The 24,003-nt window shown below is 50.3% G+C and overlaps 1 protein-coding gene across 2 annotated transcripts in view; it reads right to left on the minus strand.

Moving 5' to 3' along the window:
• The window catches only part of ELP3 (elongator acetyltransferase complex subunit 3), a 120,639-nt gene that overhangs the window by 1,972 nt on the left and 94,664 nt on the right, over positions 1-24,003 (minus strand). The window contains exon 15 of one of the 2 annotated variants that reach the window (XR_013921975.1): positions 15,918-16,240. Coding sequence is in view for 1 of the 2 variants with exons in the window: in XM_080341950.1 (XP_080198076.1) it covers positions 16,164-16,240 (77 nt within the window). In the remaining variant the exon portion in view is untranslated. Of the gene's footprint in view, positions 1-15,851; positions 16,241-24,003 lie in introns of those variants that run through there. The other variant, XM_080341950.1, reaches the window with a different exon arrangement.

Here is a 24,003-nt window from a genome sequence, read left to right on the forward strand (position 1 = left end):
CTGTGATTCTGTGATTCTGTAAAAACACCAAAATGAATTTAAAGACAAGGCTATGGGTATAACCTGTGATTCAGGCCACCCTGAAGTTAAACATTGCTCAGAACTTGGTCTTTACGGAGGAAAGGCTGCTTGTGTACCTGCCCTGTGCTCTTCCCAAAGGGCACATGGGCAGTTGACACCCCGAGGCAGAGCGGTGGGTCAGGGGACCTTTGCGGGCCAGTGTTCTCAGTCAAAAGTGTTTTATTTTGCAACTTTAATGTGTTTTCTTTGCAGGTCTCGCTGCGGTTCGGAGGCCTCAGGGATGGTGACCGACTCCGCGCGCCTTTGGAACAAGCAGGTCCATCCGAAGACCGTTGCCAGCTGCCAGTTTTCCCCAACGGTTCTATTTAAATGGACAACAATTTTATTTATTTGTACAGTAATTTTAAGAGGAGAACTACAGAAAGCCTTATTTTTTATGCAAACCCTCGGTGTTTTTACATTCGTGTTCTTTTACTTGATGAGTAGCGCAGGTGAAAACTCGGCTGAGGTGACTGTAGTTGTCTGGCTGTACTCGTAGAGGAGTTTCTGCACCTGTTCTTTTTAAAACAACCCTTGTACACCCTTCCCTTGACATCCCATGACTGTCCTTTCGAAGCATGGCAAAACAACATGCTGAAACCGTTTAGAGACGAGTTTCTCTGCCCTATTTTGTGTTGACTCCCTTTCCAGCCCTGGCTTCTCGCTGATAAAACCACATCGCTTGTCCTTGGCGCAGAAATTGTCTTCGGGAGGTTTAATTGGAGCTTTTTTTTTGGGTGTAATTCTTCATGTTTCTTGGCCACGTAACTGAGTGATGTCTGAATGAGCTGGCAAAGCGCTCGGTGTCTATTCTGCGAAGTTTGAGCCGAAACACAAAAAGATGGATTTTCTTCGCAGTGGCTTTTTGAATATTCTTGCTTAGATTAACTAAAACGCTTTCTTAAAATAAATACAAAGAGCGTTAAAGATGCCAACTCTTGATTAGAACATATGCGTCACTAACACTTAAAGTAGTTGGAGGAATCGTGCTTCCTGCTGTGTTAGCGGCTCGCGCCAGCTGTTCTTATGATGGGGGTGAAAAGGGCTGAACTGGATCTTGGCAGGTAAATGGGGACCCTGATTTGCACCCTGTTTGGGAGTCTCGGTAAACTGCTGCTGATCTTGGCTTGTTTTAAGGAGCTCCTGGGGAAGGTTCCTCCTCCGCTCTTCTGTCATGTGGAGGTGAAGTAATGTCCTTCGGGGACAGATTCCTTTTGTAGGAGAGGAATAAATGCCAAAACCAAAAAGATAACGGGGCGAACCACCTGTGCCACGCGGGGGGCAGGAATACATCTGTTTCTGTTCAAAACATTATCTATTTCCTCCTCCTGCTCTACTGAGATTTCGGCTGCAATGTTGAAGACTCTCTTATAAATATTTTGTCATAAAGTTAATTCATGGAGAGGATCTTCTCACTGTGACTTTATCCAGAGGCTTCACCAGCCTCCCATGACGTTCCATAGAACACAGCCCGTAGTTACCCTGCACAAACGAGCACTAATTGACCTCCGTCCCTGTAGCAGGTAACGAACGGGCCGCCCGCTGTGAGCTGTGCCTGGAAAGAGCTGTTGTGCGAAAAATAAGTTGATTTAAATCAGTAGGTTAAACCTCAAAATGGAATTTAGAGAATCGACAATCTGGCGTGTCACGGATTGTGTGCAGCGGTGACAGACACGGTTGCTTTGAAGCTCATTCAGCTCTTGACACCTCCGTGCAGGCAAACAGGCTGAAAAAGGGGGTCTGGGTCTAGAGGAGACAGATCTGACTTTAGTCTCAGCTTAACACCTGCAGTACAGCCTGGTTTTACCTAATCCTCGCTCTTGGATTTCTTACCTAACCTGGGAGTTCTGGGGCAATCGGGACTGGCTGCTGAGTTTTCCTTCCCGCAGCTTTCACTTACAATCCCTCTTTGCAGAGCTGCTCTTTTAAACTAACGTTCCTCCACCCTTTTTAATCCTGTAGTCACTGCAACTCATTTCTGCCACCTCAGAGCATGCTGGTTTTCTTCTAGGGCTGGTTTTAGTCGTGATCAGGTCTGCTTTTCTGCAATACAGGTAGATTTGGGCACCCTCACAAAACTGCAGGGCACAAGAATGGCTCATTGGCTCATCGCCTTCCTTGCTTTGGCCACCATCATCGCCTTCCTTGCTTCGCCAACATCATGGCCTTCCTTGCTTGGCCAACATCATGGCCTTCCTTGCTTTGGCCAACAGCATGGCCTTCCTTGCTTGGCCAACAGCATGGCCTTCCTTGCTTGGCCACCATCATTGCCTTCCTTGCTTGGCCACCATCATCGCCTTCCTTGCTTTGGCCATCATCATCGCCTTCCTTGCTTTGGCCATCATCATCGCCTTCCTTGCTTTGGCCAACATCATCGCCTTCCTTGCTTGGCCAACATCATCGCCTTCCTTGCTTGGCCAACATCATCGCCTTCCTTGCTTGACCACGCTAGGCGAGCATCCTCCCAGCCACTAGGTGTTTTTAGCTAATCGTATGTACGCTTTAATCGCTGCAAACTCTTTAATTTATAAATTGATAAAACACTGTATTTCCTAACGCATGGGAAAGCGTGGTGATACTGAGCATCGCTTTAGAATCACATGCCACGCTTCTTTTTTCTTTCGCGTTTAGTAAGTCTTACTCTACTACCTGGTGAATTGGAAAATGAACCCGTGCGATGACAGCCTCTGATTTAAGTGACTGTTTCTTAAGGAAAGGGGTGGGCGCGGGGGGAGAATCCAAGAGCTGCAGCGTGTAGCTCTCTGCGAACGAGCTTTATATTCAAAAAGTGATCTAAAGGGTGAATGTAACGTCTGTAGCCGGGAAAGGAATGGAATAAAATGGAAGAGTGTGTGAATCTGTGGTATTTTGTTTCAAAAGCTGCACACGGCTAGTTAATAATAATAGAGATTTAAAAAAAGAAAATACAGAGAAGTTTGTGAAAGACCTACAATTTGGAGGCCGGTCAGTACTGGGGTCTATATTATTCAATATATTCATCAATGACTTGGACGAGGGACTAGAGTGACTGTCAGCAAGTTTGCTGGTGACACCAAGCTGGGAGGAGTGGTGACACTGGAAGCTGTGCTGCCATCAGAGACCTGGACAGGCTGGAGAGCTGGGAGGGGAAAATTTAATGAAATAGAACAAGGGCAAGTGTAGAGTCTTGAATCTGGGCAGGAACAACTCCAGGTTCCAGTGTAAGCTGGGGAATGACCTATTAAGAGAGCAGCGTAGGGGAAAGGGAGCTGGGGGTCCTGGGGACAGCAGGGTGACCATGAGCCAGCACTGGGCCCTTGTGGCCAGGAAGCCAATGGGACCTGAGGTGGGTTAGAAGGGGGTGGTCAGTAGGTCAGAGAGGTTCTCCTGCCCCTCTGCTCTGCCCTGGGGAGACCACACCTGGAATCTTGTGTCCAGTTGTGGCCCCTCAGTTCCAGCAGGACAGGGAACTGCTGCAGAGAGTCCAGCGCAGCCACCAAGATGCTGCAGGGAGTGGAGCATCTCCCGTGTGAGGAAAGGCTGAGGGAGCTGGGGCTCTGGAGCTGGACAAGAGGACACTGAGGGGGGACTCATTCCTGGGGATCAATATGGAAAGGGGCAGTGTCAGGAGGATGGAGCCAGGCTCTTCTGGTGACAACCAGGGACAGGACAAGGGGCAATGGGTGCAAACTGGAACACAGGAGGTTCCACTGAAAGAGGAGAAGCAACTTGTTGGGGGTGAGGGTGGCAGAGCCTGGCCCAGGCTGCCCAGGGGGTTGTGGAGTCTCCTTCTGTGCAGACATTCCAACCCGCCTGGACACCTTCCTGTGTAACCTCATCTGGGTGTTCCTGCTCCATGGGGGGATTGCACTGGATGAGCTTTCCAGGTCCCTTCCAATCCCTGACATTTTGTGATGGGAAATTTGTTAAATTATGTATTTTACAGAGAAAAATGGAATGGATGGTGCTCCCTGGTGCTGTGAGAACGAAGGGCACTCTCAGGGGATGCACATGGCCAGTTGCTGAAGTCCCTGGTGTCAGAGCGCTGGAATCAGGTGTGTTTGTGCAGAATAAATCCATGAGCGGTTACTGACCGGGGAGTTCAGGCCAAACCTTTGGCTCTGGGAGCTGTTTGGGTGCTGCTGGAGCCGTTTTCTCCATGGTCCCTTCTTTGCGGACAATTTTTCTTGCAGCTCTCGGGACAGCCGGCGATGCTGCTCTGCAAAGCACTAAACCCTCGGTATTGCCGCCCATCGCTTCTCTCCCAGTGAAGTATTTGGGTCTTGGTGACCGGAGGAAGAGTTTTGCCAGCAATAACCGCTTCTGACTTCACATTTTGGGAAGAAACGGGTGCCGTCAAGCACATTGTGGGGCAACAGGGCTCAGTGCCTGATTGGGGAGCTTGGATCTCGCAAGTTTTATTTGTATTTAATTCTTTTTTCAGAGCACGCACAGCAGTCACTAAGGATGTGCTGCTTGTTTATCTGCCACACAATCCCCCTCGAAGGAAAAGAGAACGGCGAGGAACGTGGGTCAGCGATTCAGTTTGTATCTCGGGTGAGCAGATAGTGAAGGTACTTTCCCCTGTAACGAGCTTCACACGCATCGGCGCCGTTTGTTAGAACAACATCTCTAGATGCTGGTGTTGTCCATCGAGCCGGGCAGTTTAATTGATTGCTTTGGATTAAAGCTGCTCCAGACTAGTTAATTTGTTTTCAATGGGACAAATAACATCGGTCACAGCAATGCAAGATAGCTGAAGGCTGAATTCATCCGGGGAGGAATTAAATACTCGCTGCCGTCCCCACTCGGGATCAAGTCACTCAATACTCTTCTATTTTTCTTTAAAATTAAGCTTTGCCTCCAAATCATTCGTTAGCAGAACCCTCCATTAATCGTGAACCCAGCACATCTACCAGGCTGCAGGTCTTGTCTTTTTCCTATGTCTGTTAAATACATCCCCGTAGCATTACAGCTGCTGGGAGGCGTTTTTGAGGGGTTTTTTGGAACTAAATAGATTCCCAGGTCTCTTAATCACAAAGACCAACAAAGGTCAGTGCCGGGGTGGGGGAATGGTTGGACTTGATGGTTTTGAGGGTCTTTTCCAACCAAAATGATGATGTGATTGTGTCTCCTGTCAGCAGGGGCTCAGGAAGAGCTAAACAAGCAGATTTACCAAGGAAAGCTGGTTTCCCAACCTGTTCTTGCGGTTCGGGAAGGAGGAGAGACGGCAGGTTGGGTTCAGTAAAGCTCCTGATCCATCACCTGGAAACGTTCCCTCTGCAAAGGGTCAGAGGAAGGATTGAATTGAATTTCTCCATGGCTGGAGAGGTAAGGATGAAGTTATTGAGCTGTATGGGGGCAGAAATGAACTGGCCTGGCTGAATCCAGAGAAATATTTCTGCAAAACAAGGGAAAATGGGGCAACCTGCAGCTTAATCCATCGGAGATGGGTACAGGCTATTTCCTAATGGGAACCTTCAGCACTGGAGTGTTTGGTTCACATTCGTTCTTCACAGAATCACAGAATGGACTGGGTTGGAAAAGCCCTCAGAGATCATCAAATCCAACCCTTGGTCCAACTCCAGCCCATTGACTAGATCATGGCACTAAGTGCCATGGCCAATCTCAGCTGAAAAACCTCCAGGGCCGGTGAGTCCAGCACCTCCCTGGGCAGCCATTCCAATGCCTGACTGCTCTCTCTGCACAGAATTGCTTTCTAATCTCCAGCCTCAATTTCCCCTGGCAGAGTTGAAGCCCATGGCCCCTTGTCCTATTGCTGACTGCCTGGGAGAAGAGATAGTAGTAGTAGAAGGATAGTAGTCTGAGGGCTGAATTAGCTTCGGAAGTCTTCTATTAATGTCCCCCACCCTGGCCCCAGGAAGGCAGCAGACCTCCCTGTGGGATGGGTCTGGGCGACATACAGGGCCCTCTGTTCCCCTCAGAAGGGAGTCGCCGACTACTACCACTCTTCTTTTTCTTTTTTCCTCTTACAGCTGCAGTTGTAATCCTTCTTGTGGATGAAGTCCATCCAGGGGGCTCTCCTGGTGGATCTTCTTGGTTGTCCTCTGCTTGATTTTCAGGGTCCAGGGCCTCGTATCTATTTGTTAAGGGCACCAAGGGTGGTGATGGGTTTCGAGAGGGGGTTCTTTTACCTCTCCGATCAGGGACCTGTTTCCATTCCCCTCCATCAATTAGATCTGCTCTATCTGCCTTATGGCAGGAGGGACAAGGCTTTGCCATCTCCTGTTGCACACCCTTAGGAGTCAAAAGAGCCTGACCCCACCAGTCAATTTCTTCTTCACTCTCCCTAATGCTCCTTAGTCTCTTCACCTCTTCCTTAAGCTCTGCCACTAGGCACAGTAAGTCATTGACCTGGTCACATCGTACACAGGTGCCTCCCATACCATTTTCTGACGCTAATGCCAGGCACAGACACTCTGCACAGCCAGAAGCCTGGGTGGCTGCATCCTTCTTGGCAGGTAGTGTCTGTGTAGACACACTCTTTGTATTAATGGCAGCAACAGCTTTCCTTTTTCTAGAAACCATTACTACCCTTAGTTAAATTGGGGACAAGAAAACAAAATGAAACCCCGGACAAACTCACCTACAAGAGCTAGTTGTGTCCAGTCTACTTGCCCTGCCACACCCAGCCTATGTCACCAGCAACAAGTGAGAGGTCTAACAGCAAGGACTGACAGAACCTCTGAACCCTACCGCACGAGCAGCCCCAGTCGCTGCTGCAGCACAGTGTGTCCTCTCTCATCCTAAACTTAGAATGTGTTGCTCCTTTGTTCTGTTAAATAGCTGCTGCATTTAGTCATTGGATTTGCATTCTGTTTGCAAAGCATGATCCAGGTTCTCTCGTAGGCAAAACGTAAAGACTCCTACGTGCCGTCACTGCTCGCGCACGAACATCGGAGAGAGAAAGGGTTTGAAAAGGTACCGAGTTCGTGTGGCTCAATCTGTCAGTCCCTGTTCTTCTGAGATCCTTCGTACACTCTTAATTGATTTTGCCGAGGCTTTTTGAAGCTGGAAGCAGCAGTTTGCTCCCTTTTAAGCTTACTTAGAGTTCCTTTATTCTCGGAGAGCTGCAGGATCAAAGAATTTAGATTGAATTGTTTTTAAATGGTAACAACGTGCAGTCTGCTGGCATGATTCACACCTCCTGCTCGGCACAGCCTCCTGCTTGCTCCCTGTTTGCAGAACAGCTCGGAGCATGGAACAGCTGGATTTCCCGAGAACATGGACAAGAGGGACGTCGGGAGCACAAAACAGCTGGATTTCCCAAGAACGTGGACAAGAGGGACGTCGGAAGCATGAAACAGCTGGATTTCCCGAGAACATGGACAAGAGGTACATTGGGAGCACAACACAGCTGGATTTCCCGAGAACATGGACAAGAGGTACATTGGGAGCACAACATAGCTGGATTTCCCGAGAACACGGACAAGAGGGATGTCGGGAGCACACAAACCAGCTGGATTTCCCGAGAACATGGACAAGAGGTACATTGGGAGCACGGAACAGCTGGATTTCCCGAGAACACGGACAAGGGGGACGTCGGGAGCACACAAAACAGCTGGATTTCCCGAGAACACGGACAAGAGGGACGTCGGGAGCACACAAAACAGCTGGATTTTCCGAGAACACGGACAAGAGGTACATTGGGAGCACGGAACAGCTGGATTTCCCGAGAACACAGAAACACAGACAAGAGGGATGTCGGGAGCACAAAACAGCTGGATTTCCCAAGAACATAGACAAGAGGGAGGTCGGGAGCACAAAACAGCTGGATTTCCCGAGAACACGGACAAGAGGGACATCGGGTGCACGGAATAGCTGGATTTCCTGAGAACACGGACAAGAGGGACATCGGGTGCAGGGAACAGCTGGATTTCCCGAGAACATGGACAAGAGGGACATTGGGTGCACGGAACAGCTGGATTTCCCGAGAACACGGACAAGAGGGATGTCGGGAGCACGGAACAGCTGGATTTCCAGAGAACACGGACAAGAGGGACATCGGGTGCAGGGAACAGCTGGATTTCCCGAGAACATGGACAAGAGGGACATCGGGTGCACGGAACAGCTGGATTTCCTGAGAACACGGGCAAGAGGGACATCGGGTGCAGGGAACAGCTGGATTTCCCGAGAACATGGACAAGAGGGACATCGGGAGCACGGAACAGCTGGATTTCCTGAGAACATGGACAAGAGGGACGTCGGGAGCACGAAACAGCTGGATTTCCCGAGAACACGGACAAGAGGGACATCGGGTGCACGGAACAGCTGGATTTCCTGAGAACACGGGCAAGAGGGACATCGGGAGCACGGAACAGCTGGATTTCCTGAGAACATGGACAAGAGGGACGTCGGGAGCACGAAACAGCTGGATTTCCTGAGAACACGGACCAGGGGGACGTCGGGAGCACGAAACAGCTGGATTTCCCGGGAACATGGACAAGAGGGACGTGGGGAGCACGGAACAGCTGGATTTCCCGAGAACACGGACAAGAGGGAGGTCGGGAGTGTGAAACAGCTGGATTTCCCAAGAATACGGACAAGAGGGACGTCGGGAGCACTAAACAGCTGGATTTCCCAAGAACGTGGACAAGAAGGATGTCGGGTGCACGGAACAGCTGGATTTCCCAAGAACACGGACAAGAGGGACGTCGGGAGCACTAAACAGCTGGATTTCCCAAGAACACAGACAAGAGGGACGTTTGGCAGCCACCACAGCTGATGTACACACAGGGGTGTAAAACCCAAAAGCCATCAGCCCTCTGGCATCGAGGTTTAATTAAATAAACGTTACTAATGGGAAATAAATTCCCAGGAGAGCACCGATACACGCAACGGTGCAGGAGCTTGAAATCCCAGCGGTGGAGAGGAGGGAAGGATCTAAGGATGCTCCTACATGGGGACATGTGTCCCTGAGCTTGTGTTTCACCCCTGGCTGCTTGGGAAGTGATCCAGAAGGGCTGTGGGATGCGTCCAGTCCTTCCAGGGATGAAAAAAGACATATCTAAGGCTTATATGGTGTATACATAAGGCTTGGACATAGGTCTAGCGCCCAAGAACCATCAGTGGGTACTTAATTGCTGCTGCACGTGGCCAAAGCTTCTGTTTAGTTTTGATGGTGGTATCAGCTGGATTAGGACAAAAACTAGAACTGGACAGATTCTGGGAGGAAATATCAATGAAAAGAGGCATCTACAGAGGAAGTTGTACACATTGACTTAGGAGGTTTATTTTTTAAGCTTTTTACCTTAAACCAGCACCAACGTCTGTTGAAGAAGTGCTGGATCACTTCAGCTAGCAGGTCGTGACAGGGAAGTCTCAGCCTTTTGCTTACATGAAAAGCTGAGGCTAAACCCACCACATTTGGCTTTTTTCCACAATTATAAGCAAACTAAAAGAGTGTGGGGGGGAATATAGAGCTGCAAGTGTTTAGAAGCACCAAAGTGTTCCCGAGTCCGTGCAGGTGGCCTTGGGAAGGGAACTTTGGGCATGAAGTCCCTGCACCAACAGGGAAGGGACAAAAGGAGGAGCAGGCGGCGATGGCGATAAATCGATGCTAAACCACTTCTTTCACAGTATCACAGTATGTTTGGGATTGGAAGGGACCTCAAAAGATCATCTAGTCTTTCCCGTTTGGAAAAGACCTCAAGTTGAGCCCAAAGACCCTGTGCTGCTTACCCAAGGTCCGAGCGGCGCCGATTTACCTCGACTTCGTTATTCCGAACTGCGGACTCCTCGTTAAGCAAAGCTGGTGAGCGCGGCCGGATCGTGACTGCCGTGTTTTTTAAAATCAGGCTCCTTTCTGACTTCTGCATCTCTTGATTTAATTTTCTCCTATTCTTACAGCTTCGGTGCAGCCTCCTCGAGCCCCTGGCGTGCCAGCTTATTGCACTGGAGGCAGGAGGCAGCTCCTGCTGCTGCGCCAAGGAGATAAACAGACTCTGAGCTGGTAGAAGGGGATCGATGCTCGAGAGCAGATCAGATCCCCACCACCCTGGACCGCTTGGCCTCACCAGGGATGCTGCCCAGCGTCATTAGGTATTTCTGAGTTACTTAACTTTATTATTTCCTCTGTTTCTCTTTGGTTTGTTTTTCCCCAGTTCACTTTGTTAATAATTGATTGAGCCGCCGGGGTTTCGGGAAGCAACGGCACTAACCCTGGCTTATGTACCAAGCAAAGATCTGGAAACATATTCTATTTCCCCCAAGCTGAGCAGCATCTATTCTGCTAAATTCATCCCTTTTAAAAGCAGAAAGGTCTCTTGGATGTAAAAATTGCCCTTCATGCTCTGCTGTCATTAATGTTGAGCTGCTCATCCCCTGCTTTTCCACGTTCATCTGTGTGTTGCTGTCCTCTCGTTTTACGGCTGCGTTCCTGGAATGATGATGCTTCACCTTGGCCATCTTGGGCTTGAACACCTCACGTTTTTGGAGGCATCTCCTGGCTGCTCTTAAATCTCCTGCTGCTTTTGGGCTGTGGTCACACGTCCTTCTCCAGCAGCCAGTTCTGGCAGCAGTTACTGCCTGGGACTGTTCAGCAAAAGCCATCGGTGTGTCACATCCCGTGGCTCCTAGCAACAGCTTTGTAATTGGGTTTTTGCCCAAAAGGGTGGTTGAATCATTGTTTTCACCTACTTCTTGACCTGATTTGGGCTGCGCGTTCACTCACGCGGGGGCACGATGCTCATCGCATCCTCCAAGCTCGGGCTGAGCACCAAAGGAGAAAGAACAGAGGGGCCCAAATGTGCTCGAAAAACATAGGCATGGCATCATTTTGGTTGGAAAAGACCCTCAGGATCATGGAGTCCAACCATTATCCACACCTGGCACTGCCCCATGTCCTGAGAACCTCATGTCTGTCTGTCCAACCCTCCAGGGCTGGTGACTCCAGCACTGCCCTGGGCAGCCTGTTCCAATGCTCCACAGCCCTTTGGGGAAGAAATTGTTCCCACATCCAACCTCAACCTCCCCTGGCACAACTTGAGGCCATTTCCTCTGGTCCCTGCTCTCCTGGGCAAAATTCAGCGTCATCACGGGGACACAAACCCATCTCTGCAGCCCTTGTGCTTCCAGCTGCGCTTAGCGGGCCCTTCCCCAGTCGCTCCACACCAGCGAGGTAGGGGGAGAAGATAATTTTAAAGCAACGAGGGAAAAGCATATAAATAGAAGCAAGAGAAATATTGAAGGTGGCAGAGCTGCTTTTCGTGTCCGAAATCACGTCTCGAGCTGCACCTGAGGTCCCTGCCGCATCTTGGCCATGCCTGGTCGCTGGCAGAGATCATCAGCGTCCCGAAAAGACAGAGCAGGAGGAACGCAACAAAAATTAATGCAGAAAGGAGAGTGACTCACCTTTTTCTTCTTCTTCAGAGTATTTTAAGCCGCTCACCACTGTTTGCCCATGAAACGAGAGAGCAGCTGCCGCTAATGACTCGGTTTCTTCGTGCCTGTGTGTTTTTCCTCATCGGCCGCGAAGGAGCTGGGGAGCGCAGCCCTCGCTGCTGCTTTCTCGCCGTTTCAACCTGGAAACTTCAACTTGTTTCGACTGGTGCCCTTCCCAGCCCCAGGTTTCACTTCCACAGGTGCAGGATCATCCCCAGCCCTTGATCTGTTGGGTTTCACAGGCAAATTGAGTTTTCTGGATTTTGTTCGTCTTCAGAACAGTTGTGCAAACCCTTGTTTGCTTAACCGACCTCACTCCCGTCAGGAAGGGAGAAGAACGAGGAGCTGCAGCTTCTCAATACAAATCACCTTGGTGTGGGGGGTTATTTTGGTTGATTTTTTGGGTGGTTTTTGGTTTCATTACATACTTAAGTCCCGTGTAAAAGATGCCGAGTTTGGCCACTGACGGCAACACCGTTTGCGTTTAACCAACCTCAATCCGCGGGACAACTCACGGCGGCACAACACAAACGTGTCACAGGCTGCAGCGAAGCTCCTGGATTTCAAAGCTGCTCTCCCTTATGTAATTAATTACAGGATGCAATTAGCTGATTTCCTACACGGTAGCTCAGTAAGAATGACGAACCTGCACTGAATAGGATGATGTTTTCGGGGAGTAAAAAAAACAACAAAGACAAACCCTCTTGTAATAGCTCCAAATTTCAGAATATTGCAAAAAAGGGAATGTCATAACCAACTGAGAAGCTGATCGGCTCCCAGGAATCCGAATGAGAAGCCAGGCTAGGACAAAGCCAACGCAGCCAAATTAAACCATTACTGATGATTTCTCTTACAATAAATCACAGAATCACAGAATGGACTGGGTTGGAAAAGCCCTCAGAGATCATCCTGTCCAACCCTTGGTGCAACTCCAGCCCATTGACTAGATCATGGCACTAAGTGCCATGGCCAATCTCAGTTGAAAAACCTCCAGGGCCGCTGAGTCCAGCACCTCCCTGGGCAGCCATTCCAATGCCTGACCACTCTCTGCACAGAATTGCTTTCTAATCTCCAGCCTCAATTTCCCCTGGCAGAGTTGAAGCCCATGGCCCCTTGTCCTATTGCTGATGCCTGGGAGAAGAGCCCAATCCCCACCTGGCTAGAACTGCCCTTCAGGTAGTTCTAGAGAGTGCTGAGCTCAGCTCTAAGCCTCCTCTTCTCCAGACTAAACAAGCCCAGCTCCCTCAGCCTCTCCCCATAGGGCTTGTGTTCAAGTCCCTTCACCAGTCCTGTTGCTCTAAAGGTCTTGGCTTCCTCCTTGCGTGCTCAGGGCAAGGCCTCTGCTCCTCTTGAGCCAGGAGTGTGAATTTTAAGCGATGGGAGGAGGAAATAACCACACAAACCTCAAGTTTTATTTGATTTGTTGCCTTGCAGAAGCGGTGCGTCATGATCACTGCCCAAAACTTCTTATTTGGATACCCACCCACCACATATTAATGACATTTAGCTCAAGAGGTGACCACAAAGCTTCAAGCGTCCCCACGGGAGTGATCTGCGCAGCCACTTTTCTCCTCGTTGTATCTCCCATTTCCGTTGTGCCTCCCTTTTTTTGCAGCTAAAGGTGTCGAAAATCTCACCAGACTTCGTGGCTTCGTTGCTGTTGTTGCCTGATGTACTTAACAAAACAAGAAAGCCCAAATCCCTCCGGAGCAGCTTTAGTGCGAACTGCGTTTTCGTTGCGTTGGGTTGTTTTGTTTTCATTTTGGCTCCTGACTGCAAATCTGAACGCGGCGATGCGGGCGCCGGGCCCCACGCTGGACGAACGCCCCGTGCCCAGCTCCTGTAATGGACCCGCTCTTCCTTCGCCTGTGTTTGTATCCAACAACCCAATCAATCCATCACACCTCAAACCCCAGCCTGTGCAGACAAGCCCGGCGAGTTCTGCAGCTGCTGAGCCAGTGCGGCGTGAAATCACCCCAGAAAGAACACGCTGATGGGAAGCTAAAAATAATATCCCCCCCAAATTGCTTTATTTCTTGATAAAGCTGCTGGTTAACTCCAAACACATTGGCCTTAAACACAAACCAAAAGAAAACGTATCTGATATTTCCTGGAGTGGCCGGAGGGCCGTGCTTTCAGACACACGGAAGAGATTTTTCTGGTCAGTACCTGCACAAAACCCAAACCCTGGGCTGTCAGAGCTGAAGGCGTCAGAGTGATTCATAATTATGTCAGCGGCATCGGGACGACAAATTTTGCGGAAGACGTTTAGCACAGAAATCACGTCCTTTTCTGTCTCTGCTGCTTGAACAGTGTCAGGAGTTTAACGTGGCCCATTTACCACTATTTTGGAGGATTAAAAAAAAAATCAGTGAAACAAATGAAGCGGCACCGGCTTCCGTCTCTTCAAATCAAACAGGGCAGGAGGCTCAAACACGCTCGGGGTTTTGGTACCAACCACCGTGTCTGTGGTTTCTCACTCCCCAACCCTTAAAAAACACAGGGCACCAGCATTTACCTTCAATAACAACGGCTTCATTGCAGGTTTCTCCTTGTCTCCAGCCTTCGTGCGTCAGCAGCCGTCAGCGCAGCGCTGCCCGGCGATAGATCACGGCGCGGAATCGCATTTACCGAGCTTTCCGCCCCAAACGGCTCCGCCGAGTTAATCACGTGCGTCTGAGCGCTCGTTAGTGACGAAGTTTCCAGAAAGCTCCCGCCAGTTATTGATTAGAGCAACACCTGAAATGTCAACTTCTCTACAGGCCGCTGCTTGGGATTTCAACCCTGGTTTTGATTGAAATGCGATAAAAAAGCAGCAGAGGAGGTCAGAGCTCTGGCTGGTCCCATCTCATTTTGTTAACTCAAGTTAGAAAACACTGAATCGCCGATGTCGAAGGGCACCCGTATGTCCTGGGCTGTCCCCACCCCACCAAAGGGTGGAGGCGAAGCGAGAAAGGTGCCGAGATCTTCACCTCATCTCGCTCCCACATCCAGGCTCTGTTTGCAAAGAGAATCTTTAATGTTTCCATCGCTCCTGGCAGAATTCCCGACGCCTGGAAAAGGCGACCATCACACCCATCTCCTGGGAGGACCAGGAGGATCAGAGGAGCTCCCACCTTCATACTGGGAGGGACCAACCCTCCCCAAAGCCCTTTCCAGCTGTGGGACAGAGAGAGGAAGAGCTGGGAATGGTCAGGAGGGATCCCCTGCGGCCAGATCTTGGCTGAGGAACCCGACTGTGCAGGTAAGGGAGGTTTGTGGGTGTCAGATATTGTCACCTTGCCAAGGGCACCGCTGCCACCCGGCCTCCTTGTGCACCGGTCACTGGGTTATGGGCTGGAGAAGCAGCAGAGCAGGTGCTGGAAATAGACCTGGGGGTGTTGGTGACAGTGGCTGAACATGAGGCAGCGTGTACCCAGGTGGCCAAGAGGCCACCAGCATCCTGGCTGGTACCAGCACTGGTGTGGCCAGCAGGCCCAGGGCAGTGACCGTCCCTGTGCTGGGACCTGGGGAGGACAAACCGCCAATTCTGGGGCAGTTCTGGGCCCCTCACGCCAAGAAAGGCCTTGAGGTGCTGGAGCGAGTGGAGAGAAGGGAACGGAGCTGGTGAGGGGCTGGAGCACAAGTGTGATGGAGCGGCTGAGGGACCTGGGGGTTCAGCTGGAGAACAGGAGCTGAGGGGAGACCTTCTGATCTCTGACCTGCCTGAAAGGAGCTTGGAGCCAGGGGGGTCGGGCTCTGCTCCCCAGGAACAAGCGCCAGGAGCAGAGGAAACGGCCTCAAGTTGCGCCAGGGGAGGCTGAGGTTGGATGTGGGGAACAATTTCTTCCCCAAAGGGCTGTGGGGCATTGGAACAGGCTGCCCAGGGCAGTGCTGGCGTCACCATCCCTGGAGCGTTGGACAGACAGACATGAGGTTCTCAGGGACATGAGGCAGTGCCGAGGGTGGGATAACAGTTGGATTTGGTGATCTTGGGGGTCTTTTCCAACCAAAATGATTCTAGGATTAGCAAAAACCTTTTCAATATATGGTGGCCTAATATTGAAACACAGACCTTGACACTGTGGACTCTCCATCCCCATCCACTGAATGTTACAGAACTGTAGAATCTCCACCCTTGGAGCTATTCAAGCATCACCATCGTGATCTAATTGGACCTGCTTTGAGTGGGGCTGGACAACAGACCTCAGAGGTCCCTTCTAACCTGTTACTCCACTGCTGTGTGTCACCACCACGGTCAGTTCAAGTTTTAACCTCAATTCCTATCACCACCAAGGTGATGTTTCCAGCCCTCACGGCCTCCTGCTGCAAAAGGATCAATTGGCATTGCTTGGGATGGACAGGAAAAAGCTAAGCCCGGCAGAAATAAATACACAGAGATAATTCAATCATGTTGCAGGATAACCCACACAATTTCAACGCCAAAACGCTAAAAGCTCGCTGACAGCACGACAGAAACAACGTTTTCAGTTCACCTATGCGCTGCTGCGATGCAACCGAGTGTCCTGCAGACCAGGCTCACACAAACCTCCTGGAGAACCGCTCTCCCCGGAGGAGACGCCGCGTTTGCTGCCGGTGGCTCTGGCTTAAGCAAGTCCTTCGAAATGGGCAGGTTTTGGTTTTATGCCTAAGTTCGTCACCTTGAGCTTTCTTTCCAGCATGAGTCTTGTCTCTTCTCCTCTCCCAGCAGCAGCTGGTGGGGCTGAGGAGCTCTTGGGGCATCACTCCAGCTTTTTCACCATGTAAGGCCCTTCCAGCTCGTAGCCGATCTTCCTGTAGTAGTTCCTCGTGCCAACACCTGTGAGAAGAACGACAAAAAGGTTTAATTAATGACAGATCAGCCAGGCTGGAAAGTCACTTCCGCAGAGTGACGGTGCCGAAAAGAGCTCGGCCTCTCTGAACAGTGGGCACTGGGCCTCCCCAGCTGCCGTGGAGCGGGGGTGGTTACTCGTTAGCATCTGGACTAATTACAATGTTTTTATGCAGGAACATCGCTGTTCTGTCTACCCTGAATTACACGCCGCGTCCTTTGTCCTGAGAAAGGCTGCGAGGGAGAGAGGAAGCGACACGGGAACAACAGCGAAACGTGAGTCAAGAGTTCAGAGCACCCCGAGAAGAACAAAACCCCAAGAACAGGCTGTAGGGAGGAGGCGGCCCAGCTGCCGGCATCATTACCAGGAACTGAAGGGCTCTAAAACCCCACAAACCCCGTCCGATCGCTCCTAGAAATGAGCTCAGCTCCACTTGAGATAAAACAAGTGGGCTCCGCTGCCGCAATCCAATTTCCTCGTTGAAAAGGACAACGCTGAACGCCTCGGTCCTCAAACAGCCTCGTCCTTCTCCTTCCTTACTTAATGAGACCCCGGGCAAGCCCGGCCCCACTGAGCGAGGCAGGACCGGTCCAGCCTTCCTCCTCACCTTGGCTAATTACTCACAGACATTAATTACTAGGGGAGGGAGGAGGAGTAATACGGCATCGCCGTCAGCGCAGCTGGTGGGAAGGGACAGGAGGACAGAGAGGACGCGGTTACTCCATCACAAGCAGCCCCCTTCTTCTCCTCTGGTCCCTCCAGCGGGTTCCTGGTGCTCACAAATGGCTCTCCAGGAATCGAGTCTCCTGTGCAGGGGGCGAGCGGAGCAGCCGGTAACCCCTTCCTGCCCACACCGCGCTGCAGCAACTGCACCCATCGCTGCTTGGACAGACTTGTTTAAATTAGTGGTAATTTATTTCCTGAACGCACATGGGAATAGCTACCAAATGGCTTAAGCACTGCAGCTCCAGACAACACCACGGCCAAAACCCTGCAGAAGCAGTTTATTAATTTAAGGTATGGAACAGACACTTGAAACCCAGACCTGAGGTGGCTTCGTGCTCCTCGTTCCAACTGAAGCTGGGAAGAGCTTGAAAAGCCACAAAGAACCCCAAACTGGGGAACACCTGAGCAAGTTTCCCTCTGAGCAGTGGCAAAGCACCTGTGACATGATAGCAGAGCAGTGTCCTCAGCTAAAAACATCTCGAAGGGATCCAAATTCACTCAGCTTCAGCAGGAACCCGGAGCAAAGGAAAATCCCAAGTTCACCGCACACACATTCACTGGTCCATTCCTGATCCCTGCCCGGGAGGGTCAGGATCTCTAAACTATCACCTTGACAGTATTTTGCATAAAAAAACATCCTCTGGGTTCATCAGCCAGAGGTGCTGGGGCACAACATACAGATTTTGGCAGTAAAGCAGCAGAGCCACCCCACACGTGGCGTGGAACACCCGGCTAAAGGAGAGAGGTGCCCAGAGAGGTGGTGGCTGAACCATCCCTGGAGACATCCCAGGCCAGGCTGGACGGGGTCTGAGCAACCTGAGCTGGTGCAGATGTCCCTGCTCATGGCAGGGGGAACTGGGGGAGCTTTGAATGTCCCTTCAACCCAAACCATTCTATGATTCAACAAGATTCAAACTTAAAGCCAAAGAACCCTCTTGAAGGTAAAGGACAACTGAGTAATTCAGCTGACAGTTTTACTAACACCTCGATCAGAGTTATTTAACATTCCCCTTTTTTTTCCGAAGCCCGTAGGAAAGGTGTGGATTTTAAAGGCTGTGCCAGAGCGTTGTGCGCCACCTCCATTAATCTCAGAACTATTAAGCGGCTCTAGTTAAGCGCCAGCTCCTCCTGGTTCGAGGGCGACGGGTTCAAGCCATTAACAAGAGTGATGATGCAGTTGGCCGGCCCTGCGCCCCAGGGGTCCCCGGCTGTGCCGCTTCGCGAAGCATCTCAGCCGTCATCTCAGCAGTAACTCCTGGCACAAAATTGCTGTCCTTCAACAGGAAAGTGTTCTGTGAAGAGGAGACGGAAGGTGCCTCAAGCTGAGAGCTGCCATGAAGACACAGGGTGGCTTCCCCGCTGCCCAGCTCTAACTGGGGAGGTGTCGCTCGCTCCAGTGCTGCAGGAACATTTTTAAGGCAAGAGGCTTTTGGGGAAAAAAAGTCTCAAAAGATGTGATCTCATTCAGTGTAGCGGATCAGCTGATGGAAGCACTTGGGGCTCAAGTATCAGGTCTCTTCTCCCCAGGAACAAGCGCCAGGAGCAGAGGAAACGGCCTCAAGTTGCCCAGGGGAGGTTGAGGTTGGATGTGGGGAACAATTTCTTCCCCAAAGGGCTGTGGGGCATTGGAACAGGCTGCCCAGGGCAGTGCTGGAGTCACCAGCCCTGGAGGGTTGGACAGATGGACATGAGGTTCTCAGGACGTGGGGCAGTGCCAGGGGTGGGTTAATGGTTGGACTCGATGATCTCGGGGGTCTCTTCAAACCAAAATGATTCTGTGATTCTGTTTTTCTTTTGTGCTACTTCTTGGGTGACATTTCTTGTCACTGGAAGGCACGGGTGTGACTTGGAGCAGTGGGAAGAACACGTCCCACCTGCTCTGTTGTGCGTTTGCTATAAATTAGAGCAGCAAAGATTTGGGAAGAGAATTTGTGCCACACATGGACCTTCCTTTCAGGTAGGCTTGATGGACAAGGACTGAGTCCATGCTGGGCATCAGCACTTACCCCTTGGATGACTCGTGAACAGACAAAATGACGTTTTTTTAAGAGCTGTAGCTCTGATTTTCTTAGGACTGTGTGTTCGTACTCTCTACATGATCAGAACTCAGCAGGACAATCCTGTAACTTCGGGTTCTTTTGGCCTTTGAATTTGTACACAGTTGTGATAATTTCACAAAGCAGATGTGATGGATTCCTTCTGTGTGATTTACAGGCAGTTATTAGTGTCCCACAGATCTTATATTCTATTTAGCGGTGTTTTCTGTCTTGAAGAAGTCTGTAGATGTCACCCCGTTTCTCTCCCATTTGTGCCATGCTGCTCTCAGAACACCCTCTGTTCTGATTGTGATTTCCCTGACATACCCTGACTACAAGGAGATACCTCCATGTTCATGACATCCCAGTGAACATGGTAGGCTGGGTTTAACAAAGCCTTTGGGTTCAGAGCAGCTGAAGTGAATCCCATCTCACCCTCACTCGTGCATCAGTTTGGCTCATGGGGAGGTTTTGGTGCCTTTTGGGGGAAACGAAACCACAAGCTGAGCTCCAGGTGCAGATCGAACACAGTTCACCCTCTGAAGGGGCAGGGGGGTCTGTCAATGGCTCTTTGGCCAAGTTCAAGAATGTTTTCAAGCGCATTTGAGGGATGAGGATCATTCCTGCCAACACTGCAACTCGTGTCTCTGCTTGCTGGAAAGGAATTATTCTTTAGGAGCTGGAAAGAAATGTTTCTGGAGGGAGCAAATGCTGGCCAGTGATTGCCAACCACTGAGTGCAAGGGGAGATACGCAATTGGGCCATGGGATTTTAAAGGAGCGTCCCAAAATACATCATCCTTCTGCATTTCTGGGGTTTTGAATGAAGAGTGGTAATTTCTCTGCCTTTTAGTGTGATATTTGTGTAGCTAGGAAACTGTAAAGCACAGAAGAGTTTGTCTAATCTAGAATCTCGGTACGACAGTGAATCCTGGTTTTACCGTAGACCACTATAAAAAACAAACTCAAACCCACTCGTTTCTGCTATTTGGGAGATTGTTGGTTTATATTGATAATGGAATTTGAAAACATGCAGAAGGGGACAGGGCATGAGATAGAGCTGTCCTCATTCTGGGTGCTCTGAGTTTCAGTGTGAAATGAATTTTCACACATTCATAGAATCATTTTGGTTGGAAAAGTCCTTTAAGATCATCGAGTCCAACCATTAACATCACACCACTAAACCATGTCCCTGAGAACCTCATGTCCGTCTGTCCAACTCTCCAGGGCTGGTGACTCCAGCACTGCCCTCGGCAGCCTGTTCTAATGCCCCACAGCCCTTTGGGGAAGAAATTGTTCCCCACATCCAACCTCAACCTCCCCTGGGCAACTTGAGGCCGTTCCCTCTGCTCCTGGCGCTTGTTCCTGGGGAGCAGAGCCCGACCCCCCTGGCTCCAAGCTCCTTTCAGGCAGGTCAGAGATCAGAAGGTCTCCCCTCAGCTCCTGTTCTCCAGCAAGATTGGCCACTTAAGGCCAAAATCTGGCCCAAGGAGCTTTTTGACTTTCCAAGCCAGAATTAGCTGCATTTCTCATCCTGTTGTCTTTAAAACAGGCTTTTAAATTTTAAATATTCCGTATCAAACCGTGCAGGAGAGTTTAGTTTGAACTCAGCAGAGCAGTTTTCAACCAACCTCTTCCAGATCCACGGCTGGTGATATCGCTGAAGCGCAGGGGCTCCGGTCCCGCCTGCCTGGATGGATGGAAACCCGTGGCCACGGGCCAGCCGCAGCTTTTTGGACGCGTCCCTCGCCGCAATCTTCAAATGACACATCCTCTGGCAACGGCTGCTGGATAATTTAATCGCCTTTTGTTCTCTTCCTTTGGAAGCGCCTGAATAATGGTGAAGCCTACTGATAAAACCCCAAACGTGGCTTTGCAACATAACATGTAAACCACAAAGTTAATTAATTAAATTTTTTAAAAGTCTGCATGTAGCAGGAGACAGAGAAAGGTGACCAAAGCGTTGGGGTTAAACACCTTTCTAGCCCAGAAGGATGAGTGATCGGCACGGAACTGCTACCCGGAGGAGGGCAGAAATCAGATTTCACACGCAGCACCTCCTGCCCGTGACCTTTTCTGCGCAGAGCCCATAAATCCACCCGACTCAGCCCCGCCGCGCAGAAACATCGCCCAGGCCGAGCATCCTCCAAGATTCCTTCGCTGTGGCTCACTGGTCACAGAACTAAGTGAAAATGAGATTGTTTTCGGGATCATAGTTCATAAAATTTCCATTGTGGAGACTTACTGAGGCACATGAGAGGCTCCAACACAGGCGCCCGCAGCTTTTGGCAATGACTAAATTCTATTCCAAAGATGCGCGGTCAAGGCATAGTGTGTGTTGCACCTTCATCTCCCCTCCAGATATTCCTCCGAAGCAGATAGTGGGACCTTGTGTACGTGGCAGAGAACCAGTCAGCTGAACTTTCCGAATTGCCTCAATCCATGGACATTCCAGCTGCAATTCTGGTGACGGCGAGACTTCTTTAAGGTTTTTTGGGGGAGTTAAGCACCTGGCTTGGTGTTTTGCTCACTGCGCGGACACCCAGACTATCTGGAGGATCTCGGGTAGGTAGGACTGTCCTTCAAGGGTGCCGAGAACAGGATCTGTGGTTAGAAGATGCAATGGGAAAGGGGGATGCTACATTGGCCAAAGAGCTATGGATTTCACCCAGAATCAGCAGCGAGTCTCAAGCCAGGCCCTGGGATTTGGGACAATGGAGGCTGCTGCTCTTGGTATCAGAAAGGGTGTTTTCCCCACGGCTGCCAGCGTTGCTGCTGGCACAGCGATGCTCTGATGCTCTGCGAGGGGAACGCGCTGCCATGGCTGGAATATATTTGTGGTATGGCCAGCAGGCCCAGGGCAGTGACCGTCCCTGTGCTGGGCACCAAGGAGGCCAAACCGCAAATCCTGGGGGCAGTTCTGGGCCCCTCACGCCAAGAAAGGCCTTGAGGTGCTGGAGCGAGTGGAGAGAAGGGAACGGAGCTGGTGAGGGGCTGGAGCACAAGTGTGATGGAGCAGCTGAGGGACCTGGGGGTTCAGCTGGAGAACAGGAGCTGAGGGGAGACCTTCTGATCTCTGACCTGCCTGAAAGGAGCTTGGAGCCAGGGGGGTCGGGCTCTGCTCCCCAGGAACAAGCGCCAGGAGCAGAGGAAACGGCCTCAAGTTGCCCAGGGGAGGTTGAGGTTGGATGTGGGAACAATTTCTTCCCCAAAGGGCTGTGGGGCATTGGAACAGGCTGCCCAGGGCAGTGCTGGAGTCACCAGCCCTGGAGGGTTGGACAGACGGACATGAGGTTCTCAGGGACATGGGGCAGTGCTGCGGTTGGGTAACGGTTGGACTCAATGATCTTGAGGGGTTTTTCCAACCAAAATGATTCTGTGATTCTATATTTTTGTCAGTTTTGAAAAGGCTCAGAGAGGAAAGGCAGAAAAGCTTCCGTGGTCACGTACAGGACTCCTACAGACATGGGTTAAACACAGCGATGGCACAGGGGGCTTGGAAGGCGCCGCTGCCACAGGACAGACCATAAACATCTGCATTTCCAACACAGCCAGAAGAGCGAAGAAAGAAAACAAGAGGCCTCAGAGAATCTCCTTGGCCTCCGAGTGTGTCTCCCGTGACCGGAGCAAGGCTGCCAAAGCATCACGAGGTCTCAGGCTGTCGTTCAGAGAGCACGAACCTCACGTTTTAGAATCTCTCAAAACTTGGGCTTGGGTGACTTGGAGCCTGAAACTGATGGCAAGTGAGCAAACACAAACCTCTTTTTTACCACCGTTCTTGGTGGAAACCAAGGTTTTTAGGTTTTTCTTTACAGTCCTTGCTTTGACTTCCACCAAGGCCAAGAAGACACTTGGCCAGCTGTCAAAATCTCCTTGTGAAACCCTCTGCTATCCAAACTTAGGCTCTGCATCAGATTTCAAGCAAAGCCAACACGTGCTAGGACCTGTTTACATGAGGAAGGGTCAAAACTGGGTTTCAAATACATGAGCGCAGTAGGAAAATAGGACAAGAGAACGTTTTCTTGTCTGTCGTGTACTGGGTGCCGACCAAAAAGCCACACACCACGTTCTGAACTGATGCATGAGTTAAGAATGTGCAGCAGATCCATCCAGAACCTCCGACGAGTTTGTTTTGGCATTTACGCTTTTTCCACAATGCTGGATTTTATCTGCAGGGAAAACACGAGGCCGTTTCACGTGAATTGTTGGGAACCGACCGTGGAGAACGGCAACAACGGGCAAAGGACATGAGATAACCAACAAGGTTACCAGCACTGAGGAGACAGAGAAACCAACATTATCACCGCTGAGAAAACCTGGGCATGTCAGAGCAATCAGAAAGAACAGTTATTAACTGCAGAAACCAAGGAACAATCTCTACATCTACCCCTGCGGCAAAGATATATGGTTTGTTTTAAAGATGAGATAATTGGTAACTCATTTCCTGAAAATTCCTGAAGATACTTGGAGATAAAAATCCTCTGAAAAGGAGTGAACACAGATCTGTTCACTTTTAAAACAAGATTCTGTTGAGAATTACTGAGAAATACCGATACTTTGGCAGTCGGCACAAAACATAATCCAGGCAACGGGAGTGGAAAATAATAATATGATTGTTTTATTTTTAAAGGTCATTGAAAATATTGTTATTTCAATGAATTTGCTTCAAAAATGGAGCACTGGGAGCTCTTTTTGATATATTTTTGCACCCATAATAACATCCCAGTGCTGGGGTTGAGTGTTTTCCCCACAGAGAGACTAAATCCAGGGATGGGTGAATTTGGGATTTCATGACCTCCTGCTGCCACAGCAACCACAAGGAGCCAATTAGCATCGCGGCGGCGATTGAGTTGTGATGTGGACACATCTTCATGTACTCACACGATTGTTAATAGCGCCGTGTGTGAAGCGTTTCTTAATCCTTTCTCTAATGAGGTCTAAATGATTAAACCACAACTGTGAATAACCTGTATTTAGTCTGGTTGTTGG

This window comes from Nesoenas mayeri, assembly GCF_963082525.1.
Source record: "Nesoenas mayeri genome assembly, chromosome: 3".
NCBI lineage: Eukaryota > Metazoa > Chordata > Aves > Columbiformes > Columbidae > Nesoenas > Nesoenas mayeri.